The sequence below is a fragment of the Tetrao urogallus genome (genome assembly GCF_951394365.1).
Source record: "Tetrao urogallus genome assembly, chromosome: 21".
NCBI lineage: Eukaryota > Metazoa > Chordata > Aves > Galliformes > Phasianidae > Tetrao > Tetrao urogallus.
This window is the reverse complement of record NC_136834.1, coordinates 2,074,198-2,089,217: the sequence shown is the minus strand read 5'-3', so window position 1 is coordinate 2,089,217 and position 15,020 is coordinate 2,074,198. Positions and strand designations below refer to the sequence as shown.

Here is a 15,020-nt window from a genome sequence, read left to right as displayed (position 1 = left end):
CATCAGCTTGAAGAAAGCACGTGTGTACTTACACACAACAGACAGCAGGAGATACCTTATCAACCAGGGCAGAGATGAAATGATTTCTTTTCAAAGTAAGAAGCATTAAAAAAACCCAACACTATACATAATCTGTATGTTCTGTCGAGCTTCCAAACCAACATAGAAATGTCAATATAAAGATGTTTTGCTGTTGGCTGGAGTGAAATGTGTTTGCACTCAGAAACCTTAGAGGGCAGCATTGACTTGATTAGCTCTTTCCCAGCCAGGTTCTGTCTCATTTTTCCCTTCTGGTAGAAATGTTTGGTTCAGATTTCTGACTGAGGAGAGGTTTAGGTATGACTTGAAGTCCTCTCTCTAATGGAACCCTAAAGCCCTGGCAGTACCCACAGCAGTAGTAAGTCAGTAATTAGCAGGACAGGGCTGGTTTGCACCTGTGGTCTGGCTGCCTTGTAGTGTTGGATCCAATAGCTCTGCTACAGCTTCCCCACCCATTCAGGCACTGTCTTGAAGCAACACATTAGAAGTTGTCTTGAAAAATTATTTTTATTTGCAAAGATTTTTTGATTTATTTGATTCTGAGGAGCAAGCTTTCCTTGTGCACCAATTGAGGGTCTGGCAGGGTTGGCGGAGAGGTTCCGCATGCCTTTTTGGTGGAGTAGGTCTGGAGTTGTGCCTTGCTCCATCTCACTGCAGGAAGAGAATCTCAATTTAGAGCACTTCCATCAGGTTTTGAGTCTGGCATCTCTAGCAAGAGGGAAGTGAGCCCTTGCACTTGAAGTTTAAATAATACTGGTAGCTTTTGTTGAAGGTTTTGAGGTTCCTCTTGAAACACTCTGCTGCCGCCTTGTCACACTCACAGGTACCTTTTTGGCATGAATTCCCAGATCCTGAAGGAAAACAAGGGGAGGGTGAGAGCTTGGAGTTATCTTCAGGTCATCCCCATGAACCCTAGGGTGGCTGATGATGAGTCCTGTTGCCAGCATCCTCCCCCTGGGGCATGGAACTGTGTGGCTACAAACCAATAATGACCCTGGAGGGTGCGTTCAGTTTACTTTATATAGAGATTTGTTTTGGTCATGAGGAAGTGCTTGGTTTTGGTCCCTTCACCCAGAGGTGGTGTTTTTTGCTTCGGATTGGCACAAGGGACAGCTGGGACATCAGGGTGACCCCATCCAGATTAGAAAACCTCAAGTGTTCTGTGTCCAGTTTTGCTGGATCAATATTTGGCCTCTATAGAAGGGGAACCCCCATCCTTTGTAGCTCTAGACTTTACCACAGCTCCAGCTGGTAGGTTAGCACCACTCCTGGCACCTTTCCTTCACTTCCACCCCTCTCCCCAGCAAGTGGTTTCCCAGCCAGGTTAATTTGAAGGACACCAAGGAAGGGATTCCCTGGAAGTGTAAGTGGTTGGACCTCGTGCCATCTCTTACCGCATGTGATCTGGCCTCCCTTGATGGAGACTGTGTAAAGGACAAGGTGGGGAACGCAGGTCAAGGATGACAACTTCTTGTAGCAGCAGTCGTGGGCATGGCAGCACCTGGTGTCACGTGAGATCTGATCAGGGCAGAGTGGGGAGCAGAGGGGAAACAGTGGTGGTGCACAACCCGTGTGTGCTGGGTGCAGCGCAGCGCTTGCTGATCAGCCTCATTCACCTGAACATTCCCATTTTTCTGCCTCAGCACAACTTGGTGTGACACCAAATGGCTGCCTTAATTAGCCCAGGTTTGTTCAGGGATTGTCCTCCTTTTGTAAGCTGGTGAGCATGGTGTGAGCTGCTGCTGCTGAGCAGCTTTTAAAGGCACGTGTTCATGTTACACTGACTGTTTTGGCATTGCTACCTCAGCTCCAAGCCTCGTACGCAGGGAGAGGCAGAGAAGACAAATGATCTAAGATTCAGGAAAAGCCCCGTGTTCTTCCCTGCTCTGCCTGCTCCAGCTGCACCCTGCCTTGAGCTCTGGGAAAAGAGGGCTGGCAGCAGCCCTCTGCCTCCTCACTTACCAGTCGGTTGCATCCACCGGCCTCTTGGATCCCCCGAGTCCGCAGTGGCAGCCGTAGCCGTTGTAGGACAGTGCAGACTTCCCAGTCTTCTCTTTAATCATGGAAGCAAACTGAGCCACGTTGCAGCCCGCGGGGGCCAGCCCTGCAACTGGAGGCACGCTGTTAGTGGCGTTGGAAAGAGAGCCCCCTAAAAACGGACTGAAAAAGAGGAGCCATCAGCCCAGCCTTGCCCCATCACCGTGCGAGGGGTACTCACGGCACACGAGGAGCACCAGGAGCTTCATGGCCTCGTGATGGGCAGCACTGGAGCAGGATGATCCCAGGGTGCTGAGTGTGAGCCCAGTTGCACGTTTTATAGCCGATGTGTGTCTGCCCAGCGCGATTCCTCCTTTGATTTCTCCAAAGTGGGCAAATATTGACAGTCCTCGTATTGGTTCCGTTACATGTGCAAGCTGCTGCTGGCATCTTGGAGGCCTGCTGAGGTGCAGTTCCCTTTCTTGTGAATGTCGGGATGTGCTTTGAAGGGAGGGCAGGGGATGTTTACATGGACTGGAAATGAGTGAAGTCTTGTCTGTGCGTGACTCTGATTATCTCAGTACTTTCCACAAATAGGGAGAACTGGGGGGAAAACCGTAGCAGTGTTGTCTCTAGATGGCTTCTGAAAGCACCGTTCTGTCTCTTACTGTTTCCCTGCTTGCTTGCACAGGGAGAAAATGCAGAGTGCCAACTATCTTCCCTTTCTGCTGTCCTGACGTGGCTGAGATGCAGAGATGTTTTGTGCTCAGTCCTAAGTGATGCTAAGCATTGCACGTCTTTGTGCCCAGCAAGTGCTGTAACATTCTTGGGGTCTGGCTGGGGTTGCTGGTAATAATTAATGAGTTTGGCATGTTTACATGGAGTTGCCTTCTTTCTCCTCCATGCCCTGTGCACCAATTCTAGTGCTGCTTTCAGCACTTGTGCACCTGAGCTAACAGAGCTGCCTGTGGAGCTCCAGGTAAGCTGGTTTGTATAGCCAGATGTCCCAGCAGAAAAACATATCAAATTTAAACAGAGAGAGAGTGTTGCAACTCATTCTGGTGTGCAGTCTGTCAGCTGAATCACCTCTGTGTCCCATCCTGACAAGGACACGATCCTTGATTTACACCTTGCAAACAGCAGCTGCTTGGCGCAGGGCTGCACTCTCCTTCCTAGTGGGTGCTCGTGCCCCCCCAGGGCTAAGCAGTGGGTGCCTGGTTTGCAGCTGTGGGGGGCATTTCTGATTCAAGGGACACTTCCTTGTTCAGGGATGCTTCCTTGTTCAGTGGGTATTTCCCAGTACCGCTCATCACATCTGGGACAAGCTAGAGCGTGAATTGCAGCTGGCGCTCCTGTAGACACCAGCTTTTGTCACTGTTTTGGGGGTTGTGCTTTGTTGCAGAGCCCCACGGGGTTTGCAGCACTGCCCAGGCTCTCCCATGAGGTCAGCTGTGCTGAATTTACCTGCAGGGCAGAAAACCTGCCATCATGAGGATGCTCGGGGTGAGAGGAAGCAGCTGCTGCCTGAACTGCCTTTTCCTAAGGGACACGCTGGAGATTGTTGCAAAATAAGGCCAAAACATTCTTTTCTGATGAGAAACATGTTTTGTTCTGCTCTGACTGTGAGGCAAGTGTGATTTCCCCGCCGTCCCATCGCAGCGAAGCTCGTTGGCAGCCAGCCCTCCTGCAGCATCCTGCCTGCCCACTGACTTTCACAGCAGCTTCCATTTCTCTGCCTCGGGGAAGCTGCGAATTGTAGGGAGCTGAAGGCTGAGGGGTGCCAGTGAGCACATGGGGGATAAAGCACCCTTCAGGGAGCATGGACTGGCTTCTCCTTTCTGCAAAAAGGTGATGGTGCCATTGGGCAGCCATATAAGCAGGCTCTGGACCCTGCTGCTCAGCTCTGCTCCTTTGGGCTGGGTGATTTTTTTTTTTATTGGTGTCTCCACAGGAAGCCCTGCTAACAGATGAGCTTCCCTCAGTGCTAGGGGTTGTCACGGAACGCAGTGAAGTCACAGAAGACCGAAGCTTTGTGCTCTCTGGTTTTATTTTGGAGCAACATACAAGATTCTGCAGCGAAGCAAGAAGCTGAGGGAGCCGACATCTCTGCAGTGATTTACCAATGGGGAGCTTGAGCCAAAAGGGGTGGACGCCAACAGCAAGACCGCTTCCATCATCTCGCCCTTTGCTGTGACAAGGCACAGGTGTCTGCTCCTCCCTTGTTTTTCTGAGCAGAAACATTCCATCTGCGCTGCCCTCCTCACACCCAGTGTCCGATGACGCAGCTTCACAAAAGGGCGGCTGTCCTCCTATCGTAACCAAAAAGCCTCGAAGAAGAGCATCGGGAGGCGCTCCTGGCGCCGCGCCGAGCTCCGCTTTGCTTACCAGCATGGAGGTGGGTTTATGACGAGGAGCCTTTCTCCATCAGCAGCGCCTGCCTCGACACCTGCGCAGCGCCCGGCTGCGAGCCCGGCACAGCTGAGCCAAACGCTCACACCTGCAGGCTGCGCGCTGGCACCACGTCCCGGAGCCTATGGGAGCGAGAGGAAGCACGGCGCTGGGATGGTGGCTGTAGGAAGAACCCAGCGAGCTGCCGGGGTGGCAGTGGGGACTTTATCAAGGTGCCAGGATCCTAAAGCGTGGCCGTGGGGACTTACTGCAGGCAGGGACCCCCGGCTGGGGCACAGGGAGGCGTTGGGTCTGTCCCACGCGGCAGCGGCGTGCGGCCAGCTTGGCGTAGCAGCAGGCACGGAGCAGGCAGCACCTGCAGGGAGAACGAGAGCCTGGCCCTGACCCAAACAGCCTGCTAGCTGCTCTCCAACCTGCCCCCAGCGCTAAGTCACCCAGGGCAATCCTCAGCCTGCTCCCGCTGTTCACACACCCACCTCTTCTCAGCTTTTCTCCCTGCAGCCTCTCTCAGAACCCTAGAATATCCCAGATTGGAGGGGACCCATAACGATCACCGCGTCCAACTGCTGGCTCCAGCCTTTCTGCACCCTGGTTTTCAGACCAGCCCTGCCCTGTGCTGCCATCCCATCCGTTTCAGCTGGTGCTCTCTGCCTTGACAAGGCTGTAGGAAGGGGAGAGCATTGCCTCACTTTCGCTAAATCCTGTTCCCCTTCTGCTGCCGCTTGCTGATGCTGTACCTGTCCATGAAGGCAGCGCGACCACGGCCCCATCCCGAGCCACAGCCATGGGCAGTCAGGTTTCCCACGGTGCTCCCTTCCAGCCCCGGAGCAAACTTGTGCGGGTGCTTCCCACGAGCTGTGAGCATGCCTGAAGCGACCGGAAAATGGGATTTTGTGAGCGAGATAAACAAGCCCCGGTCGGCTGGAGCGGAGCAGCTTTGGCTGGGATCTCCTTTTCTGTCGCAGCTGCACTCACCGCAGGCGAGCAGCAGCGCCGGCATCAGCAGGACCTTCATCTTCCTCTCGCCTGCACCTGGGGGAGAAACGGGCGCTGCCCTGCTAACCTTGCCCTGCTGAAATCACGTCGAATTCCTCCAGAAGTTGAAGGGAGGGAGGCAGGAGGGCTCCCTCTCACGGTGCTGCTGCCTCTTGGCCAAAAGCAAGCGTATTCCTGTGCTGTCCCACCGCCCACCCCTCCAGCTCGCGTCCCACCGCCCCTCGCACCAAAGAGGACTTGGCAGCAGCATCTCCTCAGCTGAGATTTCCCCTCAAAGCACTTCATCACGAGGCAGATAAAAAAAACCAGCTCAGCGTGCCGCCTCCTCCCTCTCCTCCCAACCCCCCAGCCCTGTTTTCACTTCTGCAATGCGATGACCCCAGCAGCAGCAGGGTCAGGCTGGGGTCTCTTACCGGGAAATGGCACCGGTTCCAATTCCGATCCCTCGCTCCTGGCCGAGCACTGCCCTGTGCCTCCAGCTCCTGCCTGGAAGTGCAGAAATGCCTCTCGCCTGTCCCCACACGCCGTCCTGCTACGCCCCGTCCCTCGCCGGCCAAACCCACAGCCTGGTGTGACGCAGCCTGGAGCCCCTCGCTGCCCTCCGGGGACCCCCAGGCACCGTTCCAGTACCCCCTGCTGCTCCCTGTAGCTTTCTGCAACAGCCCAATACTCTGCCACTGTCTCCCAGTATTGTTTTGAGCTTTCCAGTATGCCCCAGTGCTATCTAGAGACCCCCAAATGCCCTCCCAGTAACCCCCAAGAGCCTCCCAGTATGCTCCCAGTTCCCCCCATTGCTCTCTAGATGCCCTCAGCACTTTCTCAGTGCTCTCAGTACTGCCTACAGACCCCAGGCATCCTCCCATCTTCATTTTTTGGGTCCTGAGCTTCATTCTTTATCTTACACTCCAAAATGCCACTTGGAGGTTCTAACCATCCTGATTTTTGGTCACAAGATCCCTTTTTGAATATCCAAGTGCTAACTTTAGGGGCTTGTAATCCTGTTTGTAGGGCCCAGACTCTTCAGTCTAGGGAGTTCTTCTATGGGTTCACAAGTTCAGTTATAGGCTGCGAGTCATAATTTTTGAGGGCTCAAGTCATCTTTTCTCATTCCGTATGCCCGTTTTCAGGGTCCATAACCTATGTTTCAGCTCCCCAAACCCAATTTTGTTGATCTAAAGCCCCATGCTGAGTGTCCAAAGTCTCATTTTGTGAGGCGTTAGAAGAGTACTGGGTGTCTGTAGGTTGCACTGGGGGGCACTGGGAGATTGTAGACATTACCACAGAGCACTGGCATTTAACTGAAGGGCTTTGGGCAACGCTGGAGCTCAGTGGAAAGGCACTGGGAAACCTTTAGGCTACACTAAGCAGCTCTAGAAGGGGACTGGAGGGCTCAAGGCAGTACTAAGCTGCACTGGGAAGGCACAGAGAGGTTATTGTGGGGTGCTATGCAGCACTGGGAGCATATTGGGGATTTCTAGCAAGGATTGGGGTCCACTGGGAGGGTGTTAGGAGGCTCTGGACAGCACAGGGAGGTGATTGAAAGGCTCTGGATAACACTAGGGGGCACTGGGAGGTTACTGGGAATGCTCTGGGTCTCGGGGCAGCATTTGAGAGCGCTGTGAGGTTATTGAGCTGTTCTGCATAGCACAAGGTGGTACTGCGTGTGTGCTAGGAGGCTCTGGAATGTAATGGGAAGCACTGGGAGGGCAATGCTGGGCTCCAGCTCACAGAGGACCAAGATGATTTAAGCACATAATTTATTTTCACATCGATTCAGTCCAACACGAACGCGGGTCTGTGCAGAAACTCAGCTCCAGAAGCGAAGCAGAGGGCCAAACCCAAAGAGTCTTTGCTTTGCACGTGCTCACCACCTGCACTTGCTCTTGAGGTACAGAACATAGCGGCGGTTGTAGCTCCTCGCGCTCCTCTGCAGGCACAGCCCCAGGCTGCGGTCGCACTCACAGGACAGCTGGGCACACCACGAGTCCCTGTCTGCGAGCAGCACGGATTTTGATTCCATTTCATTTCATTTCATTTTGAGAAGGGAGGAGCCCCTTTTTCAGCATCCCCACTTACTGCAGGTGAGGCGGCCGCTGCGCCAGCTGTACTGATAGTGCTGCTGCTTGGCGTTGCAGTGGTACTTCTGGAGGCCGTCGTAGCAGGCATCGTGCAGCTGGCAGCATCTGCGCAGGGCTCTGAGCTTTTAGATTTTCTCCCCTGCTTCCCACACCCCTCAGATTCGAATGAATACATTTGAGCAGGGAGATTTTTAAATGGGTGCTTACCTGTCTGTGGCATCCTTGGGCTGCCCGCGGCCCCCCACGCCGCAGTAGCAGCCATAGAAGGAGTAATGCAGCACGGCGTTTTTCCCCGTCAGCTTTGTGACCACCTGCTGCAGCTGCCAGAGGCTCCCAGCAGCCGGCGACGAGCCTGGAGGGGAATCAGTGTGATGACAGAAACACTTTTCTCCCCTTTTTTGTCATCCCCTTGGTATCCCCTGCTATATTCCACCACCAAGTCATCTCACCGCGGTCTTACCCGCTGTGCTGGAGAGGAAACTCATCCCCAGCACAGGGGAGCTGTTATCTGGGGGGGTTGTTATGTGTTTTGGGGAAGTGGTGCTGGAAAGTGAAAGCTTGAGAAAGCCACAGCTCTAACATTTCTGTTTGATGCAGGTGTGGCTGCCCTGGCAGCACAGGTGAGGACACTTACCCGAAGCAAACAGCATGGCCAGTGCAAGGAGAGCATTCATCTTTCCTACCGCCCTGGAAGAGGAAGCCAACGCCAGGTCATCTCCCCACTGCACCACCAAGCCTCTTGCAGCAGGGGACTTCTCTTCTTCCCTCTCCCCAGCTGGGGATGGAGCAAGGAGGCAATGCCCACTGCAGCCCAGCTTTGGCAACAAATGCTGCAGTTTGGGTGTCAGGGATGGAACAGTAAAGAGCAGCGGGTGGTGGAGAGCAGGGAAAAAAGCAGAGTGTAGAGAAAGCTGAAGCCCTTGAGGGGACACAGCTCTGGACTGCTGTCTCAGACTGCCTTTGCTCTGCTGCTCAGCACTGCTTTCTCTGCCTGTGCCTCCATCCCCACTTGCAGTACAGCTTATGGTTAAGGTAGGAAAGGAAGGAAGGTGTTCCTCTAACCCTGCTTACCTCTGGAAAGCCTCTGCCGCTCATGGGCGCGTGGTTGGCATGGCTCCATTTATATAGGGCTTGCTTTCACTTCCACAAACCTGTGGAACACTCAACTCATGCAGTTCTGGAAGTGGGGCTTTTCTATGAAGGAGAAAGCACCATCCTTCCCCTTAATGTGAATGCAGGAAAATCCCCCTGCCTCTATCCATGCCAGCAGTGATGACAGCAAAGCGGTGTCACTTCCAGTGCAAGAGGAAGGCAATACACTCTGCCCCAGCCCTAGCAGCTCGGGGGTGTTTTCCACTGCTTTACCAGCCCTGCTGGTGCTGTATTGTGGGATAGCCAGCCCTGATTCCAAAGGTGTAAATCAAAGCCCTAAAAAGGGCTCACAGGGGGCAGGCAATCCTTGAATACTGGCAAAAAATGGCTTTTCTGACTGCAGTAGGAAGGGATGATCCCCTGACCATCAAAATATGAAGTTTGCTCTGCATGTTAGCTCTGGGAGTGAGTTCAGAGAAGAAGGAGGGGGATGTTGGGAGAAGCCACCAGCCCCGGGCTCGCTGCAGGGAAGTGTTGCTGACAAACCCCAGGGAGTTTTACTTGGTGGCATGTTATTTGTCCCCAGTTCTCAATGCTGGGGATCGAGCGTGGGACAGACCCATCTCTCAGCGGTCCAACAGCAAAACACCACAGAGCATTTTTCACACCATTTATTCAATTCCTTTTTGCTGGAAAACAAAATCAGTAGAGAAAAGAGAGGAAGAAGGGGACAGGAACTCTTCTGGGGAGCTGGGGATCTCCAGCTATCGCATGTGCCCTGCTCACCCTGCGCATCACCTCACTGCGAGGAGGGCTGCAGCCCCTCTCAGCACTCACATCACCCTGTCCTTCCCACAGCAACGAGGAAAGGCACTCAAAACAGGCAGACATGCAGATTTCAGCACTGCAGCTTGCTCCCTCTGCACCTCAGCTTGAAGTAGAAGCGGTAGGACACGTTGTAGGAAGGCAGAGCGCTGGCAAAGCACGAAGCCATGGCCCTGTCACACAGGCAGGTCTCTCTCTTGCACCAGCTTTGCTCATCACCTGCAGGGGACAAATGTGATGTTCTGCCCCAGTGCTGCTGTTCCATCCCCGTGCTCTCACCACCTCGCCAGGCAATCTGCTCCCTGGCACTCACCGCAGGTGATGTCCCCATCGGTGACATCGAATTGGTACGGGGTTATCAGGGGGCTGCAGCTGCTCTCTCGCAGCTGCCTGTAGCAGCAGTCGTGGGCATGGCAGCAGCTGCAGATGTGTCAGAGGTGAGAGAAGCGCCAGCCCCAAACGTGAGGTGACCGGGAGGAGCACGTGGCCCGGCAGCAGCATGATTTTCCAGGTACTCACGTGTCAGTGGGGTCCACTGGGGTTCCTCTGCCCCCGATGCCGCAGAAGCACCCATACCAGCTATAGGAGAGCAGGGCACTCTTCCCTGTGGTCACTCTGATCATGCGCTCCAGCTCCAGCAAGCTGCCATGCGCCGGAGGCAGCCCTGCAGAGAGGGATGGGGGGACAGAGTGGCATCAACGTGACCCATCACCCAACCCCCCACAACCACACTGAGCGTGGCAGGGAAATGGCAAAGCTCGGACAAAAGACACTCAAAGCCTGTGAGTTTGTATGGTTTGCATGCAGGGGGTTGAGACCCCAGCCTCACCGGCCGACTCACCGTAAGCCAGCAGCAGGGCGAGCAGGAGATTCCTCATCTTCACGATGGAGAAAGAGGACGGCGAGCAGCACTCTGGGACTGGTGATGAAATGGGGGCAATAAAATCCCACCCTCCTCTCCCTGTGGCTCTGGGGCTTGGCGGGTTTGCTTTATATGGATAAAGAGGGGAGAGATCCTCCCCCTGTCCCTTGCCGGTGCCCCTTGCACAAAACCAGGAAACCTTGCTTGCTGTAGGGATACAAGTGGCTTGTGCCCTAAAGATATCTGGTCAGGTGGAGGCTCTGGCTACAGACATGGTGCTCCAGCCTTGGCAGTGTAGCTAGTGAGTACTGTTAGCAGCTTGTCCTCTGCAGCCCTTCAGTTGATTGCTCTTCAGTCTTTCCCATGCAATCTTCGCCAAATCTGGTACAACCAGCGCGTGGGAGAAGCCTGAGGCTTCTCAAAGGTTCTGCAACATGAGACCGTGGGCAAAGCAGGCTGGAAGCCATGAGAGCCCCATCGGGGATGCCTTTGGAGCACAGGTTATTGAATCACTGCAGCCACAACGTGATGCAAAGAGAGGCAGAGCACCTGAGGAGATAACACACAAAGGCTGCTATCACTGCCGAGCAGCCAGGCAGCCCAGAGCAAACAGACAGCAGGCTCTGCCTGTATTCATAGGCACTGCTCCACCCTTGGTAATTAACCCCCCTTCCAAGGGAGGAAATCTGTCAGTAAGAAAATGGTGCTTTGTGTGCACAGAGAGGGGGGTGAGGCTGGAGGCAGCTCTGGTCCCACCCTGCCCCACACCAGGTGGGTCGGGGCCTTTTGTGCAGGCACTGGGTTATGGGCTCGGTGCGTGTGCTGGGCGGCTCTTGGAAGGAGCTCTCGTCCCAGTGGATGGGTTTGGGGTTTATTGCAGTTCTACCCAGTGGAGTGGGGCTGTGTGGTCGCCCTGCTGCCACGCTCCCGGGGTTTAAACGCTCATCCTGAGCAAAGCAGAAGGCTCAGGTCAGTTTTTGGGGTTAAAACAGTAAAGTTAGGGTGAGCCTCGGCCGTGACATGGCGCCTGGAGGACCGCGGCAAGGGGGCGCTCTGCCCAGCGCGGCCGCTCCTCTCGGTGGTAGCCGGAAGTGGGACGGTCGCCGTGGCAACGCGGCTGTGTTTACCGGCGGGCGCGGGCGGCACCAGGGTGGCAGGTGTGAGGCGGCGGGGCCGGGCCGTGGGGCTGGGGACTGGGGTCAGAGATGGGCTGTGGGGGCAGGACTGGGCTCAGCTGTGGGGCTGGGGACTGGCTGAGGGTCTGGACTGGGCTCAGCTGTGGGGCTGGGGCACTAGAGGCTCTGCTAGGGAGCTGGGCTGCACTGCGGGGCTGGGGCTGACCCCAAAAACGGGGCCTACTGCCACCCCAAGACATGGGGCACAGCACTTTGGGTCCCTGTGGGTGCTGCAGTGCTCTGTCCCAACCCCGTGGAGCAGCTCGGGCACCCAAAGTTAAACTGCTCTGTGTTGACAACACGTGCGGTGCTGGGGGGCTGGAGACCCTCACTTGGAGGAGTCTCATTGTGGTGGCTGAGGGCGTTTTGGTTGTGTGGGGTGTAACCATGTATCTAAACGTTTATATAAGTCTGTATATAAGTGCTGCAATGCATTCAGAATTTCCTCTTTGTTGCCTTGGAGCATGTTTGTTGGCAGGAGTCAATCAAACACCCCCGTGTGACTGCAGTTGGCAGGAGGAGCGTGTGTTCTGCTGCTCCTCAGAGCCCTGCCTCGAATGGGCACTGAGTGGTTGTTCCATTCCTTCTGCTTGTTTTGGGGAGACCAGTCAGCTGTGAGCAATTTGTGCGCTTACAGTGGCGTGTGCTCCTTTGTCTCTGGCTGCCAGCACTGAGCCACAGGTTTCAGTCTGTGACGCACCAGATCTCTGCTATTAGATGATATGCAGCACGAAGTCAGCAGGGAAATTAAGGCCATTTTAGGCCGTTTCCTGTAACTTTTAATTCTGCTTTCCCAACTGCAGGTGTCTTGGGAAGCAATGGCCACAGCAGCTCTTCTGAGCCCAGTACAACTTTGCTGCTACTTCCCTTCAAGCACGGCGCTCTCTGTCTTTCAGCCAAACGCCATCACCATGCACATGACCCGGCCAAAATCTGCCAAGGGTCGCACGAGGTCAACCTTCAATTACTCTGGGACCACAGACACCTTTCCTTGTGCAGTGCCATCATCTCCAGCAGCTCCACATGACTTACAGAGCAGCCGGAGAGCATCATCTGTGAAAGCAGTGTTCCCCTCCGGCCAGATCTCCCCAGAGGAGATCCCTGAGCTCCTGCAGCAGGTGCCGTTGCGGAGCTCGTCCTCCCTGAACAAATACAGAGTGCTCCCCTCCATTGGCCGAAAGGGAGTGGAGGGTGCAGAGGAGCAGAGCGGCCGTCTGGATGCGAGCTGGGGACAGAAGGGTGCTCCAAAAACTGCCGTTCCTTCTGGAGAGCAAAGATCTGCCTGCAGGTCACCAGAAAGCCATGTCCCTAATGAAGAAGGCTGGTGTGCTCCTGAGAAGCCAGGAAGGAAAATGAGGCAAGAGAGCTCTTTGTTATCAACTCTGAGTTTGGAAGCACCGCTGCAGAAAGAGTCACGATTGCTGCTCGCTATTCGGTCTCCCTCCGGTCAAAGGTTTGAACATCACTTCAAGCCCACAGACAGTCTCCAGACAGTCCTTGCTCTAGCAGAACACCAAACAGCTGCCAAATATGAACGCTGCAGCATTGAAACCACGGAGGTGCCCAGACGGAGCTTCCATGACCTCAGCAGGTCCTTGCAGGAGTGTGGGATCCCCCACAAGTCTGTGCTGTGCATCCGGCAGGCCGAGCAGCAGGACGCCGACCTGTAAGCTGAGCCGAGCACTGGAGCAGCCTGGTCCTCTTCATCTTTCTACAAGTTCCCTTGAAGCAGACTCGTGGTTACCAAAAGCACATGTTGAAGTGCTGCTTCAAGTGTACCCACCTAGGCTGACTGCAGGGACAGTGTCTTTTATCCACAAGTTCCTTCCTGGGTGCCACCAACTTTGGTTTTGAAATTAACCATTTCCTTCTTAGATGTTTGTTCTGTCCTTAGAGCAGGAACCTTCTTCTGTGTCCTCTTCTCTGAAGGTGCCACTTCCCAGAGGGGATCAAGCATTCAGGAAAACAGAAGCAGAACTGTTGTACTCTGTGAAACTCAGCTGGATTGTGGTTGTATTGGTGAGCAGTGGGATTTTCTCCTCAGTTTTTCTTCTCTTGTTTGACGACTGGTAGTTCAGAGGAGCTGGACAGTCAAGGTGGGATGCTGCAAAATACTTCATTTAGTGCTTTTATGCTGAAATGAATTAGTCTTCAGGCCAAGTGCTGCAGTGGGAGGTTTGGTTGTTGTTTCTTTTGCTTACAATTCTGTATTAATTGGCTTTGGGAGAGGAATTGGCTCATCCAGCAGTTTTGTTTTACTGAACCAATATGGCTCTTGCAAAGTTGTTTTGTCAAAAATCGCGAGTAGGGCAACTTAGTATGTCTGTGCTAAAAAAAATGGACAGCTTGCCACACAGCTGAGCTCATTTTATAACATCGTGAGGAAAACCCAGGCTTTCAGCTCAGCAGAATTGCCAGAGCAGCTCACGAGAGCGATAACAGTAAAAAATTCATTCCAGTATTGACCAAGAATGTTGAATCTCATTCCAAAGTCAGTGTTCAAGGGTCCAGGTCTCTGCTGCAGCTGTTGGTGAGCAAGCTGTAGGTATGCCAGCATCTTCAGGGAGAGCATGAGACCTGGGATGCTTTCATCAGACCTTTCACAGCCGCTCTGCTGTGACATTTGCAGCAGCCTTGAGAACGTGGGCAGCTCAGGACCATGGATGTGGGTGGTAGAAGAAGAGCACGGCAGCGTTAGCAGGCAGGGACTGGTGCCTGCTGTGTGTGTGTGATGTCACTGCTGCTGTCAGAGTATTTTCATACAGTGTGATGGTAAAAAAAAAATAATCAATAAAACCTTCTCAGCTAAAATTTGAACTGGCAATGATTTCTGTTTGCTGGAGGCTCGGCCTCCTCTTCACCAAGCTGAATGTTCCAGAGATGGCCTGGATCAGACAGCTCAGCCCTCCGACCGACCCGTGGACTGCAGTGTCTCCAAAGAAGTGTATTTTTCTACAGGAAAGTGCATCAAATCTCCATCTAGGGCAAACGCAGTGCAGGAAGAAGCTGCTGCCCCACTTCTCCCCCTCTGCCCTTTGCAAACTGGTCCCTGTACGAGCAGGAGGTGAAGCATCACCTTGAGATGTTCCTGAATAGAAAATGGATCAGAGCTCGTGGCTGGGCTGCTCCTTACCTACGGCTCTTCAACAACAAGAAGGCGTTTAGAAACAAGCTGAGGCAGCAGTCGGTATGTGTTCTTTATTCCAATTAAAAGTACATTAGAAACAGCACACAGGCCCAGCAGCAGCTTTCATGACAATTCAACTCACTGCTGTCACGAGCTCGTTCAGCTGTACCACGAAAGGAGGTGATTGCAACAAGTCTTCCACTCTGCACGCAAGCACTCACTCACCTGCCACTTTAAATAGGTTTCCAACTGAATAAAAATAGATACACCCCAGAATACAAAAGAGTTTCACAGATTTTTTTTCTTTTTTTTTTTCTTTTTTTTTCTTCCCCCCCCCCCCACTAAAGCCTTTATACAAATCGATAAAAGGGTGCACGGTTTCCTAAAATTTTAGGTACATTTTAAACGAGCCTCTTGTTGTTTTGTTTTGTTTTTTTACT

General features: G+C 53.7%; 4 protein-coding genes across 4 annotated transcripts; 1 reads left to right on the top strand and 3 right to left on the bottom strand.

Annotated features, from left to right (window-relative positions):
- Window positions 1–747: 747 nt before the first annotated feature.
- On the bottom strand, window positions 748–2,285 carry LOC306954486 (group IIE secretory phospholipase A2-like; the record flags this gene model as incomplete). Its single annotated transcript, XM_079545578.1, has 4 exons — window positions 748–890; window positions 1,434–1,540; window positions 2,002–2,149; window positions 2,258–2,285. 4 exons carry the CDS (start codon window positions 2,283–2,285, stop codon window positions 748–750), a joined length of 426 nt encoding a protein of 141 aa, XP_079401704.1.
- A 2,347-nt stretch (window positions 2,286–4,632) lies between these two features.
- Window positions 4,633–8,619, bottom strand: LOC306954448 (phospholipase A2 group V-like; the record flags this gene model as incomplete). Its single annotated transcript, XM_079545539.1, has 7 exons — window positions 4,633–4,780; window positions 5,401–5,457; window positions 7,290–7,413; window positions 7,498–7,604; window positions 7,707–7,851; window positions 8,134–8,274; window positions 8,571–8,619. The coding sequence occupies 7 exons, from the start codon at window positions 8,617–8,619 to the stop codon at window positions 4,633–4,635; spliced, it is 771 nt and encodes a 256-aa protein (XP_079401665.1).
- On the top strand, window positions 8,148–13,123 carry UBXN10 (UBX domain protein 10; the record flags this gene model as incomplete). Its single annotated transcript, XM_079545577.1, has 2 exons — window positions 8,148–8,247; window positions 12,257–13,123. The coding sequence occupies exon 2, from the start codon at window positions 12,272–12,274 to the stop codon at window positions 13,121–13,123; it is 852 nt and encodes a 283-aa protein (XP_079401703.1). The 5' UTR covers window positions 8,148–8,247; window positions 12,257–12,271.
- Window positions 9,490–10,294, bottom strand: LOC306954422 (phospholipase A2, membrane associated-like; the record flags this gene model as incomplete). The annotated part of the gene is made up of 4 exons (XM_079545513.1): window positions 9,490–9,635; window positions 9,730–9,836; window positions 9,936–10,080; window positions 10,258–10,294. The coding sequence occupies 4 exons, from the start codon at window positions 10,292–10,294 to the stop codon at window positions 9,490–9,492; spliced, it is 435 nt and encodes a 144-aa protein (XP_079401639.1).
- Window positions 13,124–15,020: the final 1,897 nt, after the last annotated feature.